Consider the following 11,072-nt stretch of genomic DNA (forward strand, 5'->3'; position numbering starts at 1 on the left):
ACGTCTGAAACTCTACAGGAAAATGTGTATATTCTAGTCTTTTCAGCATTGTTTCCATCAGTGCACTCTTTAATAAATCATATGCATTTCATGTTTAGTTAATTTTTTTAATAAAAAAAAGTGTAGTCTTGAAATAAATTACTATTTTTATTGGATTATATAAGGAAACGATGTACACATAACAAATAGAGAACCGATGCATTTCTGCTGGAACAATATCGTTATGCATAAGCTAAATGTGGATCATATTTGAAAAATGCAAAAGTCAATAGCAGAGGACTTGGACTGTGTATGGAAGAACTTTACAAAATGTGGGAGGGATTTATCATCCCTATCGAAATAGAAAGCCTGTGAATCAAGACATTTTGTTTTAGTAATCTCCGAATTTAAAGGGACACAAAAAGCAGTGGGCCAAAAAAAAGAGCCAATCTGAATCAGGTAAAATAATGTGTAAGTGTGCACTGGCCTTTACAGCAAATAAAATGTGCTGCATAAGCTTTTATTCACAAATAATCAAATCTAAAAACCTACACAAGATTTTTTTTTTTGTTCAACCATTTTATTATAATTTACAGCCGGTAGCTTCACGCATTATACAAATGAAAGTTCTTGCTAATCATGTGGCAAAAACTTCCAAACGTTTACATCCCACTGAGTTATAAAACACACCCATGCAACCTCATGTCCAAACCCACGCATGAAGCACCAAGTCCACATACTAGAAAGAATATTTCCTAAAACATTGACAGCCTAAAAAAAATAATAATAATAATAAAAAAAAAGAAAACGTAAAACATAAACATCCAGAAAATGTTCACTTTATTAAAAAACAGACATTAAAACAAAGATTAAACTTTATACAGTAATATAATATGTGTATCTGCAGCAGTGTACAGACATCACTTGCCTCCAAAGGGAGGAGAGTGCCACACAGCCGAGCTGGTCCGTTTGAAATAACGAGGCTTGCTCTTGTAAAAGATATTTTCCAGTTTTGGTGGCGCAATTGTTCCAAAGAAAGAGTCTAGATCAGGAGGGTTGAAGTACTGCTTCATCATGTTGTGCTGCAGATTGCGAGCTGGAAGGGAACAAATTAAAGACAATGTTGTGATTTAAGACGACGCATGAGACTGACGTCACACTGTGCAAACCCAAAATAAGTCTGGTAAAAAGTATTAGTGGAATTAACTCAATTTGGAATAAGTCACAATATTACAATTGACTGACCTCAGCAGGCCTGCGGGGCCTAGCTATGGGTGCTAAACTATGATTGGACAACAGAGGACTTGGACAGTCAATTTCAGCTTCGTGCATTACAAAAAATATTACTAAAGTGAATTATAAACAACGCTACAGAAGGTGAGGTAAATAGGCTGATCATCATAATAAATGACCGTTATATTAAATCATGCCTACCCTCTGCCCAGGATGGAACGGGCTTCCTTGGGGCAGACTCGTCATCAGTGGAGTCGTCACTGTTTTGGTCCATCCCGTAATCGTCCAACGGTTTGTTGCCGGCCTTTGGAGTGATGGAGTAAGATTGTGGCGATCGCTGCAGAGGATAAAACACACGTTTCCATAGTGTTCAAAGACAGGAACCGATTCAAAACATCCGCCAAGAACACATTATTTAAACTTACCACAAAATCCACTGTCTTATTGAGGTCAGCACCTTTTCCTACAGGCGGGCCCATTACAGAGTGCTGCAAGAATTCGGAAAAGTGGTAAATATGCCCTTCACTGTTGCCTACAGGTTTCTTGCTGATTTTAGAATATTAAACGCTATAAAGCAGTTATTCAATGAGTGGGATCAAGTCCCAAATGTAGCCAGTGTAGATTCTTACCTCGATATCCACAGTCACATTCAGGCAAGAAGCCGCCTACAGAGGGGACAATCAAGAGGTACATGTGACTCCACTGGGGATAGAATCGATTCAAGTCTTTGTGTCAACGTTTGCAGGTGTACCTAAAGTAAAGTAAATGTCCCCCTGTTGGTTTACCTTTGCAGAAGCGGCCTTTTGAGCAGCAGCTTCCTGCTCTTCTGCAGCTTTCTCTTCTGCAGCTAATCGCCGCTCCTCCTAGTGGAACAGAAAGCTTTCAATTAACAGCCAAAACTAGTGGTGTCACGGATCAGTTTGGGAGCATTTTGGCTTCCCTGTAAATTATAATGACAGGGTAAGGGTGGTAGACAAAACCATTACGGTACATAGGCATTGTTTACAGAGAAAGCCATGCGAACACGGCAATACATCGAGCATGGCCACACATTTGAAGCGCCACCATCCTGGTCTATCAGCGACGGCGGGAAAGCCGCAGCAACAAGGTATCCTCGCAGCATTTAAGAAACCGTTTGTGGCAGAGTCACACCGGGCTAAAGCCATAACAGCATCAAGTGGGGTCTTTATTGCTGCGGACATGAGGCCATACTCAGTGGTAGAAAACAAAGGATTTCAGAATATGCTTAAAGTGCTTGAGCCACGTTACGAAGTCCCCTCACGCAACCACTTCAGTGGGAAGATCGTTCCAGGCCTATATGAAGACGAAAAGATCAAGACGAGTTATCCAAGGCATCCTTTGTTGCCATCACCACAGACGGGTGGACCTCCAGGTCAACGGAGAGCTACGTGACTGTGACCACTCACTTCATCACGGTGGAGTGGGAGATTCATCGTCCAGTGCTGCTGTGAGAGTCACACAGGCACAAACCTGGCACGAGTGCTGACAGAAGCAGAGTGGAAGCTAGACAGGCCCAAAAGCAATATTCCAGTCACCACAGATAATGCCAGGAACCAAACAAATGCAGTCATAGAAGCTGGACTGGGACCACAGATACCTTGTTTTGCACATGTGATCAATTTAGCATCACAAAGGGGAATCTCAGTGAACCAGATGGACCGCCTCCTTGGGAGAATCAGGAAAGTGGTTTCATTTTTCCACCGAAGCACAACAGCCACTCATGTGCTTCAGACCAAGCAAGAAATGCTACAGCTACCGTCCCACAAGCTCATACATGATGTCCCAACAAGATGGAACTACACTTATGACATGCTGGAGCGTTATCTTGAGCAGCAGGCAGCTATTTACTCTGCACTGACAGACAAGACGCTGAAGAAAAATATCAGAAACATCGTCACCTTGTCCGATGCTGACGTGAAAATTGCAGAGGAGGTCCTCCAGGTGCTCAAACTCCTCAAAACCATTACAACCCTATTGAGCACTGAAACTACACTGTGTCCATGATCCTACCTCTGAAAACCATCTGAAATCCATGGCCCCAAGTGAGGATGACTGCACAGTCACTAGAGATGTGAAGGCTGCCATTAGAGGGGACCTGAACCCGATACATGGCCCCCCTAATCTACAAGACTACCTTCATAGATCTACTGCACTAGATCCAAGGTTTAAGTCCCCGTCTCACCTAGACCCTGCCCTACGCTTGAGAACATACAATGATCTCTCCACTGAGATTATGGCCACTGAAGAGGGAACAAAAAAATGAATGAGAGCGATTTATTTCATTGTAGTCATCCCAATTATAGTTTCATGAAACATGAGATAGTTTTACAGATCAAGTAAGTTCAGGGTCAAGCCACAGAGCACACATTGACAGGACCAGACTCAGAGGCATCTCCTCCACAAAAGAAGTCGGCCATAGAGGAGCTTTTTGGAGAGACCTTTGCGAGCAAGGATGCTGACCGCCACACCTTTGCCAACACGATCACAGAGGAAGTGGCACTCTACAAGGCAGCAACTGCCATTCCAGTGGGGGGGGTGATCTGCTGGCATGGCGGAAAAGCAATCAGTGTAAATACCCTCACACTGCCATGATGGCAAGACGCTACCTCGCTGTACCTGGCACTTCAGTGCCTAGTGAGAGGGTGTTCTCCACAGCAGGGGACATAGTGACTGCATAAAGCTCTACCCTCTCCCCAGAGAATGTAGACAGTCTCATCTTTTTGAAGAAAAATTTTAAGTTGTAGATCATTTCATAGGAACGGTAGACATTCCACGTTTATTGCAGTGTATTTGAATGGAAGGAAGTAAATGGACAAATTGTTGCCTCGCAGTTCAGTTTAGTTAACAGTGTAAGCCAGCGACGGTCTGCTCTGCTTTCTTTTTCACGCTGTAGACATTTGCAGTTTTTTTTTTCTTTCAGTATTGACTAAAAGAAGAGGGTATCAAGTCAACATAATTCATGTTTCACTTAAACAGAATTGAGTTTTATTTATTTCATTTTGGATACCATCAATATTTTTGTTTTTATGAGAGGCTATAGCCCAAAGTTTTTTGCTTTCAGTGTTCTTGAACTTATCTACTTAATAAATGGAAAGCAAAGTCACATTTGACTCCTCCCCTTTTCTTTGCTGATCCGAAAAATTATCTGAACTCCTGAACCGTGATCCGAACCGAACGTGATCAGTGACACCCCTAGCCAAAACATTTGGCAAATTTCAAACAGTTTTTAATGTCATTGTGGGGTTTTCCAGGAATTAGATGTATTTTGACAATTAGCCTGCCGATGGCCAGATGTTTCAGCTGACATTTTCCATAACATCCGCTAGCTATTAAGGGCACCACTACTGCATTCTGTGCCCTTCTTTAATGCTGACACAGCACTGTGGAGATAGGCTAGAAATATCATGAAGAACATTTCGATAAGTAAAATGTATTGAGGAATCTTTCCAGATGTGAAGTTACCCTGACCAGAGACTTATACATTTCTACACTGTCTTGCTTTTAAAGCTCTTTTCTACCATCAGATTCTGTTGCTCTTTGGCAGTCAGTAGAACATCTGTTTTATTGGACAGTTCTCAGAAGTCAGTGTTTTCCATTTTGTTTGCAGGTGTACCTAAAGTAAAGTAAATGTCCCCCTGTTGGTTTACCTTTGCAGAAGCGGCCTTTTGAGCAGCAGCTTCTCGCTCTTTGGCAGCTTTCTCTTCTGCAGCTAATCTCCGCTCCTCCTCCTAGTGGAACAGAAGTCAGTGTTTTCCATTTTTTTTGGGCTGCTAAATCAAACACCGTTTGACACGCGTTTAAGACATTCAATTTCTCACCAGTCTTTTCAAACGTACCTTTCTTTTCTCCTCCAGTTCTCGCCTCTCTTTCGCTGCTCTCTCCACTTCCTGCTGCAGAGCAACAGCTTTTTCTTTTTCCACTCGCTCCCTGAAAAACAGACATTAAGTCAGGAACTGTTTTATTGCTTTCACCAATGCAGCTTTCATCCACCTTTACCGTGTTGAAAAGCTAATCAGATTACTTGGTGTATGAAGCAGCTGGTATGGTACTATTGATAGGAGTATTGAAGGCCACCAATAACCTTTCAGCAGCAGCTAGGCGCTCTCTCTCCAGCTCCAGCGCTCGGCGAGCTTCAGCCAGCTTACGAGCTCGCTGGTCCTCCTCCTCGGCCTTCTTAGCCAGTAACTCCTGCTGCCGCTTCTCTTCCTCCTGGAGTTAAAACAAAACGCATACAACATTTAAAAAAAAAAGGCTGATTGCAAACCGAAGATTACGTTACTTTATAAAAAAAGAAAATAAAAAAAAACGTCCCGCTACATGACAAGATGAAAACTTGTACTTTGGACACAAACTGAACATTTTGTTGCATCGTCTTGAAAAATGCACCTAAACGGTCACAATGCGACAGCCTGCTATGCGCCATGTAGTTCTCAGCTAAATTCTTTGCAGTCACACAGACTTGATATACGGCACCAAACTAAGCCCAACACAAATGACAGGAATAAATAAGACGGCGCCGTCTCACCGCTTGCTGAATCTTCTTCCTTTTAGAGTCTTCCTCCAACTTCCTCTTCTGCTCCAGGTCGTCTTGACGTTTAATGGCCTCCTTCTTTTTGGCCTTGTCGTCTGCCAGACGCTGCACCAAGAGGCCCAACACCAAATGTTAGATATGGGGTTCAATCTTCTTTGGAGGTGAACAAATAGAGTGAAGTTGCCAAATACCTTATCATTCTTCTCATCAATCTGAGCCATCTTTTGCTCAATCTTCTTTTTCTTCTCCACCTCCCGCTGCTCTTCTTTTACTTTGGCCTCAAACACTCTTCTCAGCCTCTCATCTCTCTTCCTGGACCACAAAAATTAAAAGTTGAAGCACAAGAACAAACTACGGTTCAGTCAGAGGGAGTAAAGATGTGGAGCGTTAACCTTTTGAGATCGTCTTGTTTCCTTTTCTTCTCCTCGTCCATTTTCTTCATCCTTTCTTCCTCCAGCTCCTGCTTCTTCTTAAGTGCTTCCAGTTTGTAACGCTCCTTCGTCTGAGAAAAGAGAAGACAAGGTTTAAGGAAATGTGTGTTGTCAGAAATCAACTAATTCTAACACATTGTTAATAGGCAGCAAATGTCAATGGAATACAAGGAGCAGGTGGAGCGCATGCATGTGGAAAAAGATCACCATACCAGTGAAGCAGAAATCCACCGTGACAGACTGATTTATTTCCACCGACTTAAAGAAGTTTGTGCTCACACTGCTGGACTGTGATCATTAGTCTCTGTGCAGACAATTCAACAGAGCAAGTGTAGAGAAAGACCGCGCTGGAAGTTGCCGTTAAAATAAGAAGCGCTCTTTAAAGACGGCTGTTAACGGATGAGTGATACACAAGAAGACAGATCTTGTGTCTATTTTTAAACAAGCTATATCACAAAGCAATAGTTTGCTACCATCATGTCTCCGGTTTCTATTTATTTAAATCATTAATTTGACACAAAGCAGAGAAACAGAGTCAGACACTCTGTACACTACGACAAGTGTAGCTGGATGTCATGTGATCACGAGAACAAATCATTTGTACAACAAGACCCAAACCCCAAAAAGTAGACAAAGACATTAATTCCAGTGTGATCTTCTCACCCAATAAATCACAATCCGCTGACACGAGTTTTAAGAACAAATAGTGTCACGGCGTCTGGTTCAGATGGATTTTTACTTCGGATTAAGTTAATTTTACAAAGTCAAACGGTGAAGCTACCAAAGCTGTTTTATAGGATTGTTGGTTCAAAAGTTCAGAGACACCATCGACTAACTAACACATGCCGTTTGGGTTGTTGAAAGCGGCTCGTCTAAGGTGCATGTTACATGAGGAGACATTGAATCAAGGTCCACGATGGGATGATATTAACACCACAGAATGCCCACAAACATTCAGTACTTCCACACTACACTTACCACTATACCAACGCTCAACTGAGGAGAGAAAACACATCCAAACAAAAGAGGATGTCAGCCACAATATTTCAAAAACAATTGCAATTCAATTTGTAACACGTTTTCCTAGTTTATTTGTCCAACAAGATTTGGGCTTCAGGAGACACAACTGAGATTGTAATTCAGTTCCCAAGGAGAGTTATGCACGTATAAAACAATTTGTTTTCAATTCACTGCAATACAACACGCGTGTTTAGCTAATGTGTTGACAGTAAGAGATGTGTCCGGTATCGCCGCAAATCCAGACACATTTTAATTACGACTGCAGTCAAAGATAATCTTAATCGACTGAAATTCTACCTACACCTCAACCAATCGATTGGGATCTGCATGTTAAAAAAAGCTATTAGAAATATTGATACCCCCACAACGCCGTCCCGCAGAGCACCCACCCTCCGGTTGCCCCTCTGGTAAACACCGTTAGCTACGAGCTCAGGCATCGCAGTCCTGAGAAGCATTGAGAGGCAGTCAAAATGCCCCCACTCTTGTATCCTGCGCCTTTAAAGTAAAACCAGTGATTGTTCGACCAAACAGAATTTGGTTGGACAAGATCATATCAGCCAAACAACGAGACAGTGTCGGCTCTAGTTTTAATGGATCGTATCGGCGATAATAAAGCAGATCAAAATCTGATGCTTTCTTCACTGAACTATAGTGTTTTGTCCAGCTCAGCCTGCTACCAGTGTATGACAGAGTTGAGGTGTACAGCTTACCTTGGGGTCAATCCTCAGAGGAGTGACTTGTCTAATGAAGGACTTCATGACAGCAGTCCGGCCGAGGGAAGTTGGAGTCATCATCAGCATCTGATTCCTCTGCACAGTGTGGAGAAAAGACTTCATGTTGGGTCTTATTGCCTATGTGTTCATAAGAAAAGAGAACAAGTTCCAACATTTGAGCCACTTATTATTTTAACACTTGGCAAAACCTCTTTTTTCTTCCATCTTACACTTTGACTTTTCTTGGGAGGAGAGGGCCTCTTTGTGGGACTTTCCTCGACAGTATCTGGTGCTTTGCGTTTGGTACTCTGGCGTGACCTTCTCACAGACACACAAGAATTGATTTAACAACAGGTTGACCAGTGCAGTTATTAAGTGCAACACACACACACACACACAGCACTCACATGCGACCTGACTGGGAAGTCAGCTGCTTCTCAATAACTGAAACACAAACAAACATGTATTTAGCACACACAAGTACCATTACATATCAATTCACGTTTATGTTAAACAACAATCAAACAAAATCGAATTCATCAAAAATATATATATGAAATGCTCAGTTTCCACACCTGTTCTCTTGTTGAGAGTGTTGACTGTTGACGGGGGGGCCAGTGTGGCAGAGTTTGCAGCCACAGATCGAGTGATGCGTCCAACAGATGGACGCAAGCTCTGGTTAATCTGGAGCTACATTTGTTTCACAAAAAATAAAAGCAAAACAAAGATATGAGTTGAATAACAAATACAAATTAAATGAGTTTCACACTTAAACAGACAAAGACATGTATTCATACCTCTGGCGTTTCCGTCCAGTCTTCAGCTGCAGCATTATCCTCAGAGTCTGCACTTACATCTACCGGTAACAAGCTACAGCAGTGAAGACATTTAAAAACATATAAAGAACATTCAATTCATGTACAGTCACGTGTGACTGAGTAATTAACCAGTCACCAATAGTTTAAATTATAGATTCAAACACATGATTTATTTTACCATTAAGACAATATAATCACCTATACACACACAGACAAATGTCAGTCATTACTCACACTGCTCTGTCCTCTGCAGAGTCCACACAAGAGTCATCTGCAACCACAAACATGATATCCAGATTAACAACAGAGTGTGATGTCTAATGGTTGGTATTTTGTTATTATAAACAAAATACGGGTCATTTCTCACCATCAACATTGCTGCTACATGTGGAGTTGCCCATGGGAGCCACCTTCCTCTTAAGCATGGAGCGGCGCGAGGCACGGCGCACAGACTCCTGAGTCCTACTGTGCCGTAGACCGGCCAGCGAGTGACGCAGCTTGAGGGAGCATCGCACGGAGCTTCTCCGCGAGCTTCGCGCTGCGCCAGCGATTGCAATTTTAGCAGCTGTGCGGCCGGGAGAAGGCAGCGGATCTTTAGCACACTCTGCAGCCAATTGGTCCGAGGAAGAGATTCTGACGACGATCCCGGGCGAGGGTATCGTGGGTGGGGACGGGGCGAGGTCCAGCTCGTCTTCTGCATCGTTCACCTTGTTATTTTTGGCCATCTCTTCCTCCTGTGGCTTCTTGTTCTGCTCCTCCACGGTCTTCAGACTTCCACATGACTGGCTCGCATCCTCTGCCGCCTCAGACACCGTTTGTTTGTTTTTACGGGTGGTGCGTTTGGGCCGTGCGGTAGAGCCGGCGTCAGAGGTGGACGCGTCGGGAACGGTCTCTTCCTCAGCGATGAAGTTCAGTGATTTGACAGAGGGGCCACGGAGGTTACTACGCCTTCCCTTTGAAGATCTGGACAGGAAGAGTCAGAAGCACACTTTAAAACCCCGTCACAATTAAAATGTGAAACTTTTACTTCCTAATGAAAGCAACAAACCTTCGTCTGGCTTGATGTTCTTCTTGATGCCCCGTGGACAGACGCTTCCTGCGCCTTTTCTGTGATGGTGTTTTTGGCATCAATTCTGGCTCAGCAACGAAATCTCTGAAATATAAAGAAACAGCTTCACTTGTAAAACCGTAAAGATAATTTTAGAGACAAAACTGATTTCTAAAGATGGAATCTTGTGGAAACAAATAATAGAGCAAAAATGTTTTATATTCCTTCAAACCTACCCTGAAAACATGCGGTTGGCCTCCTGTTGGATCTCCACAAGCCACACCATGTGGACAGTCTCGATCTCACTGGTGAACTCTTTTAATTTGCCATCTAATTGTTGCTTGAGGGACTGGACAGATGACCGGACGGTGTTCATGTTGACGGCTTGAGGGAAAGATTGCACTGTTAAACCAGGAGAAGCTGGATCAGACTTGAGATGGAGGTAAACTATGATTAATTGAAGCGTCGCCATAAAGACTCAACTAGCTGTCCATGTTTTAACAGTCTTTATTTTCCTTTTAGCATAACCATATCAGATACATTTTTCACTCGTCTGTGTAAAAGCAGCTAAATGGTGCACATGCGCAGTGTCTTCTATTCTCGCGGTCGAGTTGGGTTGCACAAAGTAGCTATTCAACAACAATTTGGCCCACAAAGGAAAACGCTTACAGTTTTGTTATTAAAATGAGCTGCGTGGTCAAATTAGCCCAACACAACCGTTAGCTTAGCTAACATGAAACATGAACAACGAACATGCAACACCAAAACGTGCTAACCTAACTTTTTTCACTGTGGTAACCACTAACGTACTGGAAGAGTTACGTTATTCAAACTTAGTTGGTAACAATGTTATAGTTCATAACTGCTTTGCAATGTTTTAAACGGCTCGTGCTACGATGTTAGTCAGCTAACGTTAATTTAGCTAACACTAGTCTTGGACGTCAAAATAAATGGCGTTACCTTCGATGTCTGAATCTCTGAAAGGGGAATCCGATGTTCGTTGCTCCGCTTGTTTTAACAGCTAAATCGATCGCATACTGAGGTGGAGGTAAATGTGCTAAAATAACGGAGTTATTATGTGTAAACTCTAAACAACCTGAACCTAACCGCAGTCCTCTGAGACTGACCCGCTGAAACCGTTTCAAACTTTATCAGCCGTAGCTCAGTGACGTTAGAGAGGGGTTGTTCGATTAGTTGTTTGGGATTATCCGCAAGGGCGGGCCCTGCGGATCGGAACAATAGAGAGCAATGGCTCGAGGCGGGTAAACCGCCAACATG

At 42.9% G+C, this 11,072-nt stretch overlaps 1 protein-coding gene across 4 annotated transcripts; it reads right to left on the reverse strand.

Annotated features, from left to right (window-relative positions):
• Nucleotides 1-340: 340 nt before the first annotated feature.
• On the reverse strand, nt 341-10,900 carry incenp (inner centromere protein). 4 transcript variants are annotated; one of them, XM_079266181.1, is made up of 22 exons: nt 10,755-10,900; nt 10,031-10,196; nt 9,795-9,899; nt 9,114-9,709; nt 8,981-9,017; nt 8,726-8,798; nt 8,504-8,618; nt 8,336-8,372; nt 8,159-8,246; nt 7,926-8,066; nt 7,174-7,191; nt 6,157-6,266; nt 5,956-6,076; nt 5,759-5,869; nt 5,315-5,442; nt 5,052-5,160; nt 4,881-4,961; nt 1,998-2,075; nt 1,842-1,877; nt 1,638-1,700; nt 1,414-1,549; nt 341-1,075 (listed from the first exon to the last, which is right to left on the reverse strand). In XM_079266181.1, the coding sequence occupies exons 2-22, from the start codon at nt 10,168-10,170 to the stop codon at nt 900-902; spliced, it is 2,499 nt and encodes an 832-aa protein (XP_079122307.1). In that variant the 5' UTR covers nt 10,171-10,196; nt 10,755-10,900; the 3' UTR covers nt 341-899. The 4 variants fall into 4 exon arrangements, with proteins under 4 accessions (XP_079122307.1, XP_079122309.1, XP_079122306.1 ...); XM_079266183.1 differs by having other exon boundaries at nt 343-1,075; nt 5,070-5,160; nt 10,031-10,178; XM_079266180.1 differs by having other exon boundaries at nt 343-1,075; nt 10,031-10,178.
• Between the last annotated feature and the right edge of the window lie 172 nt (nt 10,901-11,072).

The sequence above is a fragment of the Melanostigma gelatinosum genome, assembly GCF_949748355.1.
Source record: "Melanostigma gelatinosum genome assembly, chromosome: 1".
Lineage (NCBI taxonomy): Eukaryota > Metazoa > Chordata > Actinopteri > Perciformes > Zoarcidae > Melanostigma > Melanostigma gelatinosum.